The sequence below is a fragment of the Vulpes vulpes genome, chromosome 1 (assembly GCF_048418805.1).
Source record: "Vulpes vulpes isolate BD-2025 chromosome 1, VulVul3, whole genome shotgun sequence".
Lineage (NCBI taxonomy): Eukaryota > Metazoa > Chordata > Mammalia > Carnivora > Canidae > Vulpes > Vulpes vulpes.
This window is the reverse complement of record NC_132780.1, coordinates 890025-907734: the sequence shown is the minus strand read 5'-3', so window position 1 is coordinate 907734 and position 17710 is coordinate 890025. Positions and strand designations below refer to the sequence as shown.

At 67.3% G+C, this 17710-nt stretch overlaps 1 protein-coding gene across 3 annotated transcripts; it reads right to left on the bottom strand.

The window, feature by feature from the left end:
• Positions 1-3645: 3645 nt before the first annotated feature.
• PLEKHF1 (pleckstrin homology and FYVE domain containing 1) lies at positions 3646-13702 on the bottom strand. Of its 3 annotated transcripts, XM_072749521.1 has the most exons (5): positions 13602-13702; positions 12539-13274; positions 11979-12196; positions 7296-7421; positions 3646-5037 (listed from the first exon to the last, which is right to left on the bottom strand). In XM_072749521.1, the coding sequence occupies exon 5, from the start codon at positions 5022-5024 to the stop codon at positions 4173-4175; it is 852 nt and encodes a 283-aa protein (XP_072605622.1). In that variant the 5' UTR covers positions 5025-5037; positions 7296-7421; positions 11979-12196; positions 12539-13274; positions 13602-13702; the 3' UTR covers positions 3646-4172. The 3 variants fall into 3 exon arrangements, with proteins under 3 accessions (XP_072605622.1, XP_072605606.1, XP_072605617.1); XM_072749505.1 differs by lacking the exons at positions 11979-12196; positions 12539-13274; positions 13602-13702 and adding an exon at positions 11315-11398; XM_072749516.1 differs by lacking the exons at positions 11979-12196; positions 12539-13274; positions 13602-13702 and adding an exon at positions 11165-11295.
• Between the last annotated feature and the right edge of the window lie 4008 nt (positions 13703-17710).

The following is a 17710-nucleotide window of genomic DNA, read 5'->3' as shown; positions in this document are numbered from 1 at the left end:
AGGACGTGAGTGCAGAGCAGAGGGCGTGGGGAGCCGGGGCAGGTCCGGGGGTGATGACTGCATCCGGCCCTGCCCGGCTTCCTCTCGCCCAGCAACTCTGCCTCGACTCCTCTTAGACCAGCTCCAGCTCCAGCCTGTGGCTAGCTGGGCCCAAGGCCGAGAGGGTTCCTCTAGTTCTGGGGGGGGGGGGGCCTCCAGGAGGCTCGGGTGGGATGCAAAGGAAAGCATTTTGGCATTTGAAGAATGTTGGCAGTTTGCAAACTGCATAAAGCTTCCTTGTGTAACACAAAGGAGAGTGTGTGTGTGTGTGACTGTGTGCCCACGGGCCTGTGTGGGGTTCCCAACCCTGGAAGCCTGGGCCCCACCCCCGGCTGCGGCTGTGGGCGGGGTGTGGGGGTCCAGTGGAGCCCCACTGTGTGGAGAGACAGTGGGCAGCACCAGCGCCGAGTCTGGCCACGGGCACCCCCCGCCCCAGGCCGCCTCCCTCCCAGCTTGGGAGCTGCTCCTGGGGCTCGGGCTCGGAACATCTGGCAGGACCCCCTACAGAGACACTCCAGGGATTAAAATTTCCCCTTGTTTTTGCCCAGAAATGTCTGGCTTGGTCTCCCCCAGCCCTCGTCTCTCCCTCCCTGCCCACCAGCCCGCCTGCTTTCGGCATCGGAACATTCCAGTCAGAGCTGGGCTCTGTGCTGGTGACGGGAGCCAGCAGGAGTGGGGACGCCGGGAGGGACACGGGACAGGACTCGGGCCACAGCCTCTCCCTGGCACCGACCCTGCCCCGTGAGTGTCAGATGCACCTGCCCCGGGGGCCTCGGCTTCCCAGCGGTGCCTCCTGGATTTTCATCTCAATTCTGGACTTGAGCCCCACCGTCACCCTCTATTCCTCCCTTCCCGGCTGCTCCAGAGCCAGGGGGATGGGTGGGGGGGCAGCCGGAAGGCAGGGGGCAGGCTGGGAGGGGCGGGAGGGGGGGGTGTGCTCACTGTCGCTGTGGGGCAGGAAGGACTCTACCTCGAGGGGCGTGGCCAGGCCAGGCTCTGGGGGCCCCAGTGCTCCACAGGCTCCCCACTCGGGCCTGGGTTGCGGAGAAGGGGACAGGCAAGGGGAAGGTCGGGGGCCCCCCAGCGTCTGGCTCAAAGGCGCGGGTGCAGGTGCCAGCGGAGGCAGGACCAGCTGGTTAGGGGAAGCCGGCGGCGTCAGCTCGGGACCCAGGGCCTCGGAGGGCGCCGTGACCCCAGCCGACCCCCCACAACTCGGGGAAGTTCCAAGGCCACCCTCCAGGAGGGGCGTCCGTGGAACCCGCTGAGTTGCGGGGCTGCCGGCGAACGATGAGTGAGGGGCCCCAGTCCTCAAGCAGCCCGGCCTCGAAGGCCCACCCAGGCCCCTCGTGAAACACGGAGGGTGGGAGCCGGAGCAGGGCAGCAGGTGCCCTGGGGGGCAGGTGGGACGGCCACGCCGGCCCGGGCAGCAGGGGTCTGTGGGGTGCAGGTGGCGGCGGCGCTGGGGTGCACAGGCCGCAGGCAAAGGCCGAGGCGGGTTCAGCGTCAGCAAGTCGCTGGGACAAGCCCAGGGCCGGAGTCCCTCCTGTGGCCGCAGCCTGCACCCCGAGTGCCGCCCCGGGCTCGGGTGTCCCGCGTGGAGGGCAGCCTGGGCACGGAGAGGCCCGGGACCGGAGGCGGCCTCCACGCCCACAGGCCTCGGGAGGCCCCTTCCTGCAGCCCTGGGGGCGTCGCGGGCCCGCGGAAGTGGGTGCCTGGTGCCGGATCCCGGCTGAGAACGGGGTCAGCCCTGCGCTCATGCCGGGCGGGGGCTGCCCCCCTGCAGCCTCTTCCTGGCTGAGTCCCCAAGAGCAGGCCCAGCGCCCAGAGAGCTGGGGGGGCGCTTCCTGCCCCTGCGGCCAGGGTCTGGGGGAGGGGCTGCTCCCCACCCTCCCAGGGGGAGGCGCAAGGGCCATTTCCTTATCCCGACCTCTGCCCCAACGCCCCGACCTCACCTCTTACTTGATTCACTCAGTCAATCCACAACCTCCAGTGGCAGCGACAGGCGGGGACAGGAAACAGGGAGAGCCCGAGCCCCAGTCCTGTGGAGAGCACTGTCCTCTCGGGCAAAGTCCTGCCCTCCTGGAGCTCGGCCACACCTCCCCTCCTCCAGGAAGCCCTCCCGGATCGCACGACTGTTCTGGGACCTGTGGCCACTGGCTTTGTCCGTCCCTCTGTCAGGACTCAGGATGGCCTCGTGTACCCCGGCCAGCCCTGCTGGAGGAGTGGGGACAGCCACGGCTCCCCTCCCGGGGATCCTCGGGGTCTGGGGTGGCCGTCCAGCCGCTCCCTCTGCACACAGCCGTCAGGGCCGGACCTTGAAACCAAAGAGCACACTTGCTGCCTGCGGAAGGTTCTAGAGGCTTCTGGGATGTCTGAACTGGCCCCACCACCCGTCTGGCCGCAGCCCAGCCCCGCGGCTCCAGGACACATGGACTCCACTCCCCAGGGCCTTTGCACTGCCGTTCCCTGGTCAGGAGCGCCGCCTCCCCTCATCCTCACCCCTGTGGAGTGCGCCCTCCGCCTGCCCTCGGCGTCACGCCCCGTCCCTGTGCCCGGCGCAGCCCCACCTGCTCCTGAGCCTGCCTGACTCCTCCGCCAGGCGAGACACCCTAAGAGGGGGGACCGTGCGCGTCTCACCTGCACCGTGTCCCCCCAGGCAGGCACAGAGCAGCGAGCCTGCACGAATGAGGGCCCCCGAGGGTCGCTGGCCACTCGAGCCCTAGAGTCCTCGCAGCCCCCGATACCGTGGCCCCAGGAGGCAGCGCCCGTCCTGCAGTCCTGGGTGGGGGGACAAGGGGAGCAGCTCCAGGGGTCCTGGTGGGGAGGGCATGGCTCGGGCCACCTGCCCTGCACGGAGGGTCTTGTGCTCTGGCCCCGCGCACGTCCCTGCGGGGCAGGTCCCTGTCGAGGAGGCCGGAGGGGCCCCCCAGCAGCCTCGGGCCGGCCTCCTTCCCTCCCCGTCCTCAGGCTGCCCGGTGCCTCCCCCTCTCCCAGGCACCGGAGGCTCCAGGAGAGCGGCTGTGACCCGGGGCCCAGCAGCCGGGTTTCGGCACCTGCCACGTGGCCTGGGGACGCTCTCCTGGCCCGAGTCGCTACTTGAGCAGACGGTGACCTTGCCCTCGTCCCCTCTGCCCCAGCGGGCTCTGGCCCAGGCCCGCCAGGCAGCCATCCAAGCACCCACGGCCCGTAGCCAGCTGCGGGACGGGCCCCGGGCGGCTGGCATTCAAGGCCCAGCCCCGACACGCTCGCTCTGAGCGGGGCCAGTCGCCGCCCACTCCACGGCGCCGTCCCCGGGGCAGGCCTAGGGGAGGCCGCAGGGGCAGCGTTGAACCGGGAAGGCCGGGGGAGCTGGACGAGGGGCTCCGTTTGCTCCCTGCCCTTCTGTTTAGACGACTCACGCCAGGGGACGGGGCTGCGGGTGCCGGGCGGTGGTCAGAGCCCCAGGTGGGCCCAGGTGGACGGGACACGTGCTCGGGGACCACGGGTGTGGCATCCGTGTCCGACCCACGGGGCCGCCAGTGTTCCCAGGAGCGCCCGGCGTGGCGGGAGGCTCCCCTGCCAGGATTTCGGCCCCTGAGGAGCCGTGACTGAGGGAGACCACACGAGTCAATGAACGTTCTTTTTATTGTGACAGCAGAGCCTGGGCAGGGTTCCCGTCACTTGCCATGAGGGGTCCTAACAGAGAACGAGGCTTTCCCGGGCACGGGGACGGATGAGGGCAGGACTGAGGGGGACCCTGGGCAGGGGCGAGATGGGGCCGGAGGCCGGGGCCCCAGGCTGGAGGGCAGGCTCTGGGCCGGCGAGGGGCCAGCCAGCCGGGCACGGGCACCGCGAGGGGCAGGGGCCGACCCGGTCTCCAAGGCCCCGGCCCTCCCGCGGGTGTGCGCGTCTGGGAGGCAGGCGCAGGGCTCCCGTCCCGTCTTCCCTCTGGTCCTGGAAGGTGCTGGCGTTGTCTGGCTCCAGGGGTCACCTGGGGCCGCAGGTGAGAAAAGGCACAAGTTCCCAGGAGGCCAAGGCGACGTGGGTTTGCCAAGTGGAAAGGGAATCCCCTGAGGCGCCAGAGGAGGGTGCCGGGGCCGATCCCAGCGCCCCGCCGCCGTCTCGGGGCACCCGGGGGCGCGTCCGGCGGCCGCTCAGCTGTGGAAGGCTGACCAGGACACGCCCGAGGCGTAGAACTCCACGCGGCTGGGCCAGTCGCCGTCCCCTCCGCCCTCCTTGTCCTCGTCGGAGTCCTCGTCGTCCCCACTGGAGGCCCCGCACTCGGCCCCCCCCAGGTAGGCCCGCGGCTGCCCCGGGGCGCCCCCGCCGGGCCCGCCGCCCCCCTCCTCCTCCTCCTCGCGCTTCTGCGCCGCCAGCTCGCGGTAGCAGAGGCTGCACACCCGCAGGGGCTTGGGCGACAGGCGCGGCAGCAGGAAGCGCTCCCGGGAGCACTCGGCGCAGACCACGAAGCCGCACTTGCGGCAGTGGTGGCGCCGCGTGAGGGCGGAGAAGCGCGTCTGCGTGCAGCGCATGCAGATGTCCGTGGCCTTGTCGGGGATCCAGGGCGCCGCGTGCTCCGTGCTGGGCGGGCGGCCCGTGGCCAGCAGCTGCCGCCGCACGCACTCCTCGATGTGGCTGATCCACTCCTGGCGCTCCGTGGTGGAGGCGGCCGACACCACGAACGACTTCTTGGCCGTCTTGATCATCCAGCGGTTCTTGGCCTGCAGGGTCTCGGGCAGCGGCTCGAGCGTCACCTCCTCCAGCGGGATGATGTGCTGCCCGCGGTACTTGCGCTTGCTGAGCACGATGCTGCCGTACACCAGGATGTCGTTGAAGAGGAAGAAGATGCGCGGCTTGGCCTTCTTGCGGCACTCCTTGGTGAGCACGCCCTCGCCCAGCAGCACCCGGCCCGGCAGCGCCAGCGGCTGCCCCGACGCCCCGAAGCAGCTCTCCACCGCGGCGATGCGCTGGCTGTTGATCTCCGTGTTGGCCAGATAATCCACCATCGTCGCCGGCGGCCTGGCGGGGGCGGGGGGTCAGCGGGGGCTCGGGCCCACACCCCGCCCAGGCCCCCGCTCGCTGACCCGCCGCGCGTCACCCCGGGCGGCCACCCAACCGCACACGCACCGCCCTGGAGGCCACAGGCCAAGCTGGGGGACCACGGGGAAGCCCCTAGAGGCCGGGGGGTGGGGCTTGGCGCCCCGCGGGGCCTGGGAGCCCGGCGAGGACACGACCTCACGCTGCCCACCCAAGGGCAGGGGTTTGGAGGGCCTCCCTGGGCAGGAGGGTGCGGGTGCACGTGTGGGACGGTGAGGGCCAGGCCACAGGGGTCTGCACCCCTCGGCCCCCGCAGACTGCGCCACCCTCACAGGCCTGCAAGCCGCTCCCTCGGCCTGGGGCTCAGGGGTCACCGCGCCGAGCGACTACCTTATGGATCCTCACACCAGCCCTCGGAGGAGAGCCGCCCGCTGCTGGGGGAACTGAGGCTCTGTGGGTAAGCAGGGGGCTCGGGGCCTTCCTCCATGGACTGTGAGGCCCCCTCCGTCCCCCTCTGCCAAGCACAAAACCTTGGTGGCCCAGATCTCACCCAGGCCCCCTCTCCTCCGGCCACACACCCTCCCGGTGACCCCCGGACTCACACCCGCCACCCAAACACCCTGACTCCCCAGCCCAGGCCTCCAGCCCTGGCCTCTCTGCGCCGACGTCCACCTGCCCACACGACCTCCCACCTGCTCATCGGAGAAGCTCCTCACATTCAACAAGCCCAACACAAAGCCCACCTTTCCCTCCAGCTCTTCTTTTCCATGGACAGAACCACTGCTCACCTGTTGGTTCAAGCCCCAAATCCAGGAACATCCTTGAACCTCCTCCTTCCTGTACCCCCAACACTCAACCCATGAGCAAGCTGCACCATTTTTTTTTTAAATATTTAATTTATTTGCTCATGAGAGACTCAGGCTCCCTGCAGGGAGCCCGATGCGGGACTCGATCCCAGGACCCCGGGGTCGCACCCTGAGCCGAAGGCAGATGCTCACCCGCTGAGGCCCCAGGCGCCCCAGCTCCACAGTTTTATCCCCCGCACCCCGTCTCACCAGGCAGCTACACACTGAAGCAACAGCAAGGTGCCATCACGTCGTCCCTCGCCGGCTCCTTCCTGTGACTGGGCTCTGGGTTCTCATCTCCCCCCAGAAAGGCCCTGCGACAGCCCCAGCTCAGGGAGCCTCCCCTAACCCCTAACCCCGCACAGGGTCGGCAAACTAGGGCCCAGGGGTTTGGGCCTCTGGCCCACAGCCTATTTTTGTAAATAAAGTTTTATTGGAACACAGCCGTACCCTTTCAGCTACCCGGGTCCCTGGCGGCGTTCGTGCTGCCGCGGCGGACACAGCCCCGGCCGCGAGGCCTAGGATGCCACCTGGCCTCTACGGAAAACGCTTGCCGGCGTCGTTCTCCAAGACGTTACCCCACTCTGTGTTTCTCTCCACGGGACTTCGGAGGGCCGAGCGTCTTCTTGTCTCCCTGTCCTTTGCTCCTGGGGTTCCTATCTCCCGCCCCGGGTTCCAAGCTCCGGGAGACCAGGGGCCCTTTCTTGGTCACTAGAGCAGCCCCGGTGCTGGGACGCTGGGACGGGGCGAGCACAGGCGTCCCGGGAGTCGGGAGTCGCTAGTGAGCCGAGGAGCCTTTGCAAAGCTGCCCGAGGGCGCGCTGTGCATGAGTCAGCTCCGACTCCTGAAGAGGAAGCAGGTGAGAGCTGAGCTCACCGCCGCCTCCGTGCGCCCGGCCACGCAGTTCACACATTTCTGGGTCACCACGCTGCAGTTCTCTAAGTCAGACGGCTTGTGGGAAGCCAGAGCGGGGCCCAGGGTGCAGGCTGCACGCATTGCACAAGAGGGGTGCTGGGGGCCCCCGAGTCACGTGCCACTTGCCCCCTTCAGACCACAGGCATCCTGAGGAGTGCTGCCCCTGCTGCCTTATGTAAGAACCACTACTTCTAGGTTGCTGATCTTGGCCGTGTGTTGCCAGCCTGGCTGATTATTGGCCCCTGGGCTGGGGGCTGGGGGCTGGGGGCTGGGGGCTGGGGGCTGGGGGCTGGGACGGCCGGCTGAGGGCTCCCCGGGGGGAGGGGAGCTCAGGGCGCAGCACAGGGACGCAGCCAAGAGCAGGGGATTGGCGACCTGCAGCCCAGCTGAGAGACGCCTAGCACGGGGCGGGGGATGGGACGGGGCACCCGGCCGGGCGGCTCGCACCCGGGGCAGCCGTCGGCACCTACGACCACTCACCCAGTCCACGTGGCTCAAGACGGAGTGAGCACAGACGTCACAGGCCGAGCGGAAAAGCAACCTGCCAAACGGTACGTGACAGCGTCCGTGTCCACATCACACGTCTCAAGTGTTCAAGAACTCGACCTACGAGTGAAGACGGAAAGGATGGGACTTCACACTCATGAGGGTGGCGACTATCAAAAAAAAAACAACCCCAAAACCCCAAATAACAAAAACCCCAGGCAGTAATAACAGGTGTGGGGAGGATGCGGAGAAGTCGAAGCCCCACGGGCTCCCCGTGGGAACTACAAGGGGTGCGGCGCAGGGCGCAGAGGCTCCGCGGGAAGGGACGAGCACAGAAACCATGCGGCCCCGGGATTCCAATCCTGGGGGTCTCCCTGCAGGACCAAAAGCAGGGCCTCCAGGCCGGGGGGCACACCGCGTTCACGGGGCAATCGCCACGGCAGCCGAGCCGTACCAGGAACCCACAGGTCCGTCGGCGGACCAAAGGCTGAGCAAAATGTGCAAACGGAGGAGTAATCAGCCCTAAAAGGAAGGTGGCTCTGACCCCTCCTGCCACCACACGGAGGAACCCCGAAGACGCCGACGCTCAGTGGGATAAGCCGGCCGCAGAGGGACAGGTTGGGTCCCCTCCCCTGCGGCATCACACGCAGCCAAACACAGGGGCACAGGTAGAAAGGTGGCTGCAGGGGTACGGGGGATGGGGAAGAAGGGCTGTGACGTCACAGGGCAGAGGCGTCCCGCGCCCAGGCCGAGGACTCGTGGGATGTCTCACTGGGTGACACACACTAGACAGCGCCCAGCTGTCCCCCTACGAACGGTGAAGGCCGCTAGACCCCAATGATGGACCCAGCACAGTCGGGAGAGGGTGGCCGGGGAGGGCACCTGGAGGGCACCAGCCACGGGCGGGGGCGCGTACGACTCCGCCTTCATCTACCACGTTCTGTTGCTTTTCTTTAAAACGAGCAGCAGCAAAGGGACAGATTCCCAGGACGGCAACTCCAGGAGGCGGGAACGCGGGCTTGGGCGACTCCCTCTCCTCGCAGGAGGAAGGTGTCCGCCGCCGGCTGGGGCTCCACCCGTGGGCTTGCACTGGGTCGCTGGCGGGGCCCCCCGGACCTCGGTGTCCGGGCACAGGGACACAGGAGATGCCGGGAGGGGGCCCCGAGGACGGATGCCGCTTGTTCCCTCCGGGCGCACCTGCGGGGCCAGCTGCCTGGCCGAACAGCGGCCGGAAACCCAATCTTGGGGCCACAGGCCAAGGCTTGACACATCTGGCACGGAGGCGGGTGGGCTCTGCGCCGAGGGAGACGGCCCCCCATCCGGCCTGCGGGGTCCGGTGAGCGAGAGGCCAGCCCGCCCAGGTCCCCGCTCGGACCCGAGGGGCCCAGGTGGCCGGCACGGAGGACGCGCACAGCAGCACCCGGGGAGCGGAGAGGTTTAGGCAAGAGAGGGCCTACAACACCGCCTCCTTGTCCCTTGTGGGGGGCCGGGACCCCCGCGCCAGGGGCCCTGCTACCTGGCCCCAGTCGGCGATGTTGAGACCCTCCGCAGGCCCCAGGGGCCCCCGGCCGGCTGCTGACCCGGGAAGGCCAGGATCTCTGCAGGGGGGCTGGGCTCTGAGCCGATCGCATACGCGGATTGGGGTACCCAGAGGCTCTGCTGCCCCTCTCTCCCAGGAGCCTCAGCGGGTCCCCGCGGGGGGGAGGGCTGCCCCCGCCCCATGTGCCCACCCTTCCCACGCCCGTCACTTCACCCTGGTTGATGCGGCCTGGAGATTCGTCTTGTAAATGCAGCAGCCCCGCGCCCAAGCAGATGGGGACTCCTGCTTTTGTTGCTCTCCCCAAAGAGGTGAGCCTCCCTCCTTGGGGACACAGGCTGATCCCACTGTCCCTGGGGCGGCCTGCCTCGGGTGCCTGCGGTGCGGTGCCCCGCCCGGGGCTGGTGGGGGGCGGGCTCTGTGGAAGGGTCGGGTGTGTGGCGCAGGGAAATGAATACACCTGCTTTCTGGGGGAGGGCTTGGGAGGCTGCCAGGCTCCTGGGTGGACCCGACATAGGGGATTCCCCCGAGGGGGCTGACGGTGTCCCGCGAACACCAGGTCTCGGAGCCGTGCCCCAAGCACTGGGGGGTGGCTTCGGTCCTGGGCCTCGCGGGGGAGGCTTCGCACGCCAGCTACAGCGGGGCCGGCAGGTGCACGTCCAGTCTGACCCCTGCCCACTTTTCTAAATCCAGTTCCCGGGGACACGGCAACAGAGACTGGCTGGCAAAGCCTAAAATATTTACCATTGGGCCCCTTACAGAAAAGGTTTGCAGATCCCCGGTCTACACCCCCGAGGCGGCAAATGGGCGAGGGCCCGGCTCCGGGGATGCGTCCCGGGGGACCCTGTTCTCTCCTGTCCTCCACTCAGAAGCAGCCTGTGTGGTTCGAGAGCGATGTCTGCCCCCCCCGCCGGGAACCCTGGAGAGCAGGACCTCGGCGGGGCACCCAGGGCCACCCTCTGTTAGACCTACAGCTGGGGACACTGCTTATCGAGAGGGGGCTCCCCAGCCAGGGTCAGAGGCCCGGAGTTGGGATGCGGCCCCTGTACCGTCCTTTGGCCTCTCTGACCGGGGCCAGGCTGACGCACGGCCGCCCCCTTTCCTGCAGCCCCAGGCCCCACCGAGCTCCCACACCTGCCGGTTTCGCCTTCTGAATACGGCCTGGAAGGCCCGTCGTGCGCCCCCCACGGTCCTACTGGGCTGGCACCAGCTTAGGGCAAAGCAGCAGAGCCCGGCCCCCAGCCTGCCTGCAGACTTCCCCGAGGGACAGGCCACTTCTGAGCGAGCGCTGGAGGCCGAGGGCGGGCGGGTCAGTGGGGGGGGGTGCAGGCAAGGCCGCCAGGAAGTAACCTTACACCAACCTGACGGGAACGGGAAGAGCCAGTCCTGCAAAGCCCGGAGCGGGGGGAGAATGTTCTGGGCCTTGGGAACAGCTCCAGAGCCGCGGCGGCCACAGAGGAAGGAGCGAGGGGCAGGAGGTAACGCGGAAGGGGCCAGCAGAGGCCACGCTTGAGGGGCCTCGGGGCCAGGGGAGGATCTGGGTTTCTGTCCAAGGGCAGGAGGAGGGTGTCACGACCCAAGGGCCCCTCCTTCCAGAGGCGCCGACCCCGTGTCCCCCCCCCCCCCCCCCCCGTGCTTCCCGGAGGCCCTTCTCCACCAAGAAGCTGGGAGTGAGGAAAGTGAGTCACAGGTGCTCTTAGCCCGGAGCCTGCAGCTCACCAGGCAGCCCGGGAAGGAGGCGAGGCTGCGCCCGCAGAAGCCCCCCAGGGGAGGTTCCACCTCCCTCATCAAAATTGCTGCCCGAGGGCCCAGCTCCAGCAGGGCTGCTCCCGCCCCGGACAGAATCCGGAATCCCCAGGACGTCCGGGGGCTCCGTGGTGGAGTCTGCCTTGGGCCCAGGGCGTGACCCCGGGGTCCCAGGACCCAGTCCCCATCGGGCTCCCTGCACGGAGCCTGCTCCTCCCTCTGCCTGTCTCTGCTCCTCTGTGTGTCTCAAGAATAAATAAAATCTTAAAAAAAAAAAGAATCGGGAATCCTCAAGTCCGGAGGGCAGCACCGCCCTGACCGCCCGACCCCTGCTGCACCCGCGCCCAGGGCAGGCCCCTGCCCAGCCGGGCGGCCTCACCCCCTTGGCAGCCCCAGGGCTGACGTGTGCAGGACACAGGCCCAGGGCGCCGCTCGCCTGCACCGACCCCAGTGGGAGCTGCGCCGCAGGGACCCAGCAGGGCCTCCCTCCCTCCCTCCCTCCCTCCCATCGGCTCCCCCCCCCCCCCCCGGTGACCCCGCACCCCCCGGCCCCGCGGAGGTCGAGTCCGGGCGCCCCCACCTTCGGGGTCCCGGGAGCCTTCCTCTTCCCACCAGCCCCGCCGAAGACGCCGCCGCCTGCTCAGCCCTCGGGGCTGGGGGACCTGCGGCCTTTGGGCCCCGAGAGGGTCCCGCCCCCCCCGCCCGCCCCGCCCGCCCCGCCCGGCCCTACCTCCGCCGCGGGGCCTTGCGCGCCGAGCCAGCCGCGCTCCGCTCCGGGTCTGCGCCCCCGCCCGCCGCGCGCCGCCTCCCCGGCCCCGCCCCGGACACGCCCCCGGACACGCCCCCGCCCGCTCGGCCAATCGGGTTCCCGGACCGCGGGGGGCGGGGCCTGGGCGCGACCTCGGAGCCCGCGGCGGGACGAGCGCGCAGCCCCAGCGCTCCGGGCGGGGCCGGGCGGGACCTGGACCCACCGACCCTGCGGGAGACCCCGGGCTGCTGCTCCAGGGTGACCCCGCGAGGCCCCCCTGCACCCCCCGCACCGCGGATGCTCCCGGGGCTGCTGCTCCAGGGCGACCACGCGAGGCCCCCCCTGCACCCCCCGCACCCCGGATGCTCCCGGGGCTGCTGCTCCAGGGCGACCCCGAGAGGCCCCCCCTGCACCCCCCGCACCCCGGATGCTCCCCGGGGCTGCTGCTCCAGGGCGACCCCGAGAGGTCCCCCCGCTGCGCCCCCCTGCACCCCGGCTGCTCCAGGGTGACCCCGAGAGGTCTCCCCGTTCTGTGCCCCCCCTGCACCCCGGCTGTTCCCCGGGCTGCTGCTCCAGGGTGACTCCCCCAGGTCCCCCCCTGCCCCCTGGTCCCCTGCTGTACCCACCCCACACCCAGGCTGCTCACCCGGCGCTGGAGAGGGTGCTCACGGGACCCCGAGGGCATCGGGGGTGTCACCGAGGGCGCGACTGCCTGGCAGGGACTGCCTGGGGGGCTCCGGGCTGCCGGCTGCCAGTCTTCTCTCAGCAACTACTGTAGGTTTCCGCGTGTGACAAACCGGCAGCATTTAACCCTTTTTACATTTTAATCTTCTTATCATGGGACCTTTGAAACCTGAGCGGAGCCTGAAGGAGAATCGGGTTTGGTGCTGCGTCCCCACCCAAGCCCTCCCGCCTCCTGGGACAGGGAAGGAAGTTCCTGTCCTCGCCCCTCCAGGAGGCCTGCCCAGTCTCCCTCTGGTCCCCCCACTCCCCGCACTTCATCTCCCACGTCCTCTTCCTCTTCCTCAAAACCCCAAGGCGGTCCCACCTCTGGGCCTTTGCACGTCCCTCCCCCCTACACCTTCCCGGGATGGCTGCACCTTTGGCTCTGGGGTCCCAGCCCTCGCTCCCCCGCACTCGGGCAGCCCCGCACCCCGACCACCACCCCGCATGACCTCACCCAGGTTTACAGTGTGTACATTTTACCCGCGCACTTGCTTAGTGCCCAGGGCTTGTCCCCCCAGCTGGGCAGGGAGCCCCCGGCCTCTCCCTCCGTGGGTCCAGCGCTAGAGCGAGGCCAGGCTCCCTAGACACACGCAGAAGGGCAGGCCCCGGGGCTTCGGAGAGGAGCCGGCTGGGCCACGCGGTGTCCACGGGCAGGGAGGCAGGAGCCAGAGCTGCTCCGGGCTGGAGGCTGGAGGCTGGAGCCAGGGGGCCTGAGCCCGGCAGCGGTGGGGGTGCGGCCGGCGGGCACAGCCCGTGAGGAGGGGATGGAGGGGATGCGCCCCTCCAGGCCTGGGGTACAGCCAGGGGTGCGGCCGGCAGGCGGACTAAGGAAGGAAGGGGATGAGGCAGGGGAGGAGAAGGGCGGGAGAGGCCGGAGAGGGAAGGGGTGGAGGTGGCCGGGAGGAGGGCCGCTCCCACCCTCCCTGCGGTTAGCTCCGCACGGGGACAGGCCGCGGCCTCACAGAGCCCCCCGACTCGCAGGGAGAGCTTTCAGGTTCGAATCAGGATTTTCACCTTCTGGTAAATCAGAGGATCAGAAAACACAGTCCCCGGTCTCCGGGTGGAACTGTCCCCTTCAGATTGGGCACGTGACCGCATCGGGGACAGTCCCCACCCTGTCCGTGGGTCCCTCCACCCCGCTTTACCCTCTTAGGTGCTTCCGGATGAATAAGCACCCGCAGTGCTGAGTCCCGATGGGGCAGCCGGGCCTCTGTACCTGCGGAGGGGAGACCAGGCCCAAGGACCCGGGGCTGACTCAGACCCAGGGAGGCCGGCGGGGACCCTGACACCCCGGGAAACGTCGCCCCAAGGGTACACACTGCCTGTTGCCAGGGGCCGGGGGCCGGGGGCCGGAGGGTGGCACTGGAGGGGCACAGTGTTCCGCGACCGCCTCCGTGCCAGGTCCCCCACTTCCCCGGCAAGAGGGGCTTCGGGGGAAGGAAGGCCCTGGCTGCGGTGCGGTGGCCTCGGCAGGAGGGCCGACCCGGGTGCGACTGCACCCCTGGCACCGAGCCGTGCGCCTGGCCAGAGGGAGGACATGTACCCGTCGGCCCTGGAGCTGAGAGGGGTCAGACCCCCCGGGGACTGGCCTCCCCACTGGCCCAGGACCCTCCGGGGCCTCAGTGTCCTCCTGGTCCCTGGTTCCAGCGCCGCCATCCCCGCCGCCTCCGGCTGGAGCTCTGGGAAGTGCCCTGCGGCCGGGGAGGCTGCTGGTCCTGCTGTCCGTCTGTCCATCCGCCCCTTCCCAGCAGGGACCAGCTGTGGGCGGACAGGCCTGGGCGGAGGGCCGCGCTCCTGCAAGTACGAGGAAAAACTCGTGACTCCGGGAAAGGCAGAGGGTGACTCAGCCAAGCCACAAGCTGCGGAAAAAATGAGCTCTCCCCGAGGGTTTTGTTTTGTTCTTTTTTTTTTTTTTTTAATTTGCTCCTCGGGTAAGAAGAACTTTCGGAGGGAAAGCTGCCTTCCAGACCTCAGGGAGCAGGCTTTCTTCGGGGACTGCCGAGGCTCGGGATGTTAGGTTGGGGGTTCGGGCAATCACCTCGGTGGAAAATGCCAGAAATGCGTGTTGGATCTTCCCCTTAAGTTTGGTCTAAGCGCCAAGCGCTGTGGCCGCGGCGTTCGTAGTAGCTGATCTCTGCTCGGACTAGGCCGGACTAGGCCGGTCGTTCCCCGCGTTGAGCTTGGGAAAGGGGGGGGCGGACTCAAGCATTTGGGGCAAAGGACCAAGACCAAGGGAAATGTGGCAGCAGGAGGGCGGGAAAGCAAATGGGGCAGAGTAGTGACCGGTGACGACTCCAGGTCAGGGGTCGGCAGATTTTGTCGTGAACAGGGTCAAACAGCCCAGACCTGGCAAGCAAGCGGCGCTGCGGTGCACAGAGCAGCCTGGCCGGGGCGGCCCGTGGGCAAGCCTCCCTCAGCGCCGCCGACGTCTGACCGCCCGTGTGTTGTGAAACATTATTTTCCTTTTTTTCCAGCCACTTAAAAATATAAAAGCCATTGTTAGCTGACGGGTCACGTGAAAACAGGCCACCGGCTGGGGTTGGCCCACCCCCGACTTGACCTGTCCCTCGGACAGTTCTTACGACCCTTGTGCTCTCCGGAGAGTGTTCAAAACGGAAGGTTGGGGGAACAAATACGGAAAAAAAGCGAAACAGCGGTTGTCCTACTCATCACGGGCAGGTCGTGGACTCGACCTCACATCGGGCCGCTGGCCACCCCTCTGCACGCGGCTTGCTCTATCGAGGACGCGCCTGAGGCTGAGTGTGCAAGCCGTGGAGACGGGGGCGCCGGGGACGATTCCTCCTGGAATGGCTCTGAGATTGGCTTTGCAGGAGGAGCCCCTGCGAGGTTCGGAAACTGATGTCACAGGAAGATCTCTCAAGATGGCAATTTTTTTTTTTTTTTTTAATGGGAAGGATTGTTGGAGTTTGGATTGCTGCAGGATCGGATTGAAACCCAGAGGGAACCTCCGGTCTCCCGTGGGCGGGACAGCCGTGGCCCCCTCCTCCACGCCCCGGCCCGGCCCCGCAGTGTCAATATTTGCTGGGTGTGCGCTGGTCGTTCCAAGTCTGCACGTCCTTGTCATGTTTGCGGGCGCCGTCCTGCCTGTTTCCCATCCCGGGTGTCCCCGTGAGGCTCTGACCAGGCCAAAGGGGAAAGCGAGAACCGTGAGAAAGGCTGCCCCCTTCGACAAACGCTTCAGATGCAGGAAATGAATGTCGCCCCTGAAGAGAATCTCCAGGATGGCCGAGGCTCACCGACGCCCTCGGAGCCCCGGCGGCCCCGGGGGACAAGGCTCCATCTCGGGCGTTCATTCCTTCGGCAGCTCCCGGGCGCCGTGGCCGAGCAGGGTGGGCAGAGGCGCCCGCGTCGGGAGGCTCCCCGGAGCAGGGCAGACCTGGGCAAGCCTCGTGATTCCCCAGGAGCGGGGCCGCTCGCCCAGAGCACAGGGCACAGGGCGTCCCGGGTGACAACTGTCTGTGTTGGATGACACGTCTGGGAGCAGAGTTTTGGCGCCAGAAAGTCAGCCTTTGGGGCCTGGCTGACAGGGGACTCTTGCTCTGATGCATTCACGTCAAGAACAGGAAGTTTAGGGACCAGGAGCCTCCGAGACACTTACCCTTGGACGTTGTTGTGTTTGTGCAAAGGGATATACGCTCACACTTACTCGTCATGGCTCCGCTTACAACAGGGAAGTCATGGCCCAGCCCAATCCCCAGCGCAGGCGGCTACTAGGTCAGGGCCTGTGCACACGGTGGCCGGGCTGCCCCGGCGACAGGGAAGGAGGCAGGTCTCCACGGGCTGAGGTGGAAGGATTTCCAAGACCTACGGGGCAGGAGAAGGGTAAGATGCAAAAGCTTGCGGCACGTGCCACCTCCTGTGCGGTGTGAAAACTACTGCTGGCACAGCTCACGGGCACCTGGGCCCAGCGGTGGCCTCCGGAAGGGCAAAGGGAGGTGCGGACCGACGCCGGGGGGACTCACACTCGTATCCTTGTCTGCCTCCTTCGCACACTCGCGGCTGAGCCTGCGTGATCAGCGGAGACTGTGGAAACGCCCGTGCGTGACTTCCCAGGCGCCTGCCTTGCTCTCGTGATCACTGGCGCGAGGGGGAGACACTCCTTGGTGCCGAGGCTGCCCAGCAGCCCCACGGAGGACGCGAGGCCTCCCGTCGGCGCCAGCACCGGCTTGCCAGCCACGCGGGGGCTTGTCCGGGCCCAGGGAGGCCGCGGGGCCCCACCACACGGGGTCTTGCCTGCAGCCCCCTGGGCGGCCTTGGGGCAGAAGGATCCAGCTGAGCCCTCCCCGGCTTCCGACCCGCAGATGCCCCATGACCTGCCTGTTATCTCAAGCCACCAAATTTTGAGATAATTTCTTATGTGAACAGATAACTTCCCATCCTTTTATTTCCTCTAGCCTTTGTGCCTGTGCGTCCCTGCACGTCCAAATGGTGGCGGTGGTGGTGATGCTCCTCGTCGTAATCTTGGTCGTAATCCAGGGCACACCATGGACTGTGCATTCAGGGATAATCTCCGGTGGGTCGAAGCGGTTTGCAGAGGTGGGAGCCAGTGCAGGGCAATGAGACCTGGCCCAAGTGGGCTCCTCGTGAGTGCTCAGCGAAGGGGAGGAGGACTCGAGTGACTTCCAGGGGTGCGGGGCGGGGGGGGGGGGGGGCAGCCCACGTGCAGAGCTTGAGCAGCGCTTGGGTGCGGAAGTTTCACACTAGCTGCCTGCAGGCTCACAGACCCTCTCTGTTTGGCCGGCACGCTGGATTTCAAAATCTGAACTCGAAAAAAAAAATAAAAAATAAAATAATGAAATAATAAAATCTGAACTCGACACCCACCAGAGTTGCCAAAATTACAAATGTTGACGATGTCAAGTGTTGCATATGTGGCTGGAGGGAGTGTAAACGGATGCAACTATTCCAGAAAACCATTTGGCAGAGTCTCCTGGGCTCAACCTCTGCGACCCTGTGGCCCAGAAGTTCTACTCCTCAGTGTTTAGCTCCGAGAGGAACGAGAACACGGGCCCACCCACGTAAATGTGCAAGAATGCTACACGCTTGTCCTTCCTAACAGTAATTAATCCAAAGAGGGATTTGGGTTAATCCAAATTAATTAATCCAAGCCAAAGAGGGATGCGTTGAAACAGGTGACAGGGAGGGAGTCCGTCTTGTGGGACTGAGTCCCTGGCCTGTGGGATCTGATGCCGTCTCCAGGTAGGTCCGTGTCAGAATAGAGTAGGACCGTAGGACGCCCAGCTGGTGGCCGAGAATCGCTTGGATGTGGGGGGAAGCCCCATCCATTGCAACCGGATGCACAAAGCTGATACCCCCTGACCCCCCCCACCTGCTGCACGGTGGGTGGGTGGCCCAGGCGGATGGCTCGGCTCCCTCCCTCCGTGCCGACACCCTGCTGCTGTGTCCACCTGCTCCTGCCAACGGCTGAGCATCCAGGGTGCTAGTCCGGGTCTATTCCCGTGAGATGTGGGCCCCGGGCCAGGTCTTACTTTGGGCTGTTTTCACAAGTGATGGACGGGGAGGTTAGAAAGGAAGCAGTGATTTGTGCCCCCCTGGAGGCTGGAAGTCTGAGCTCAGGGTGCTAGCGTGGTGGGGTTCCGGCGAGAGCCCTCTTCCGGGTTCTAGACCGTC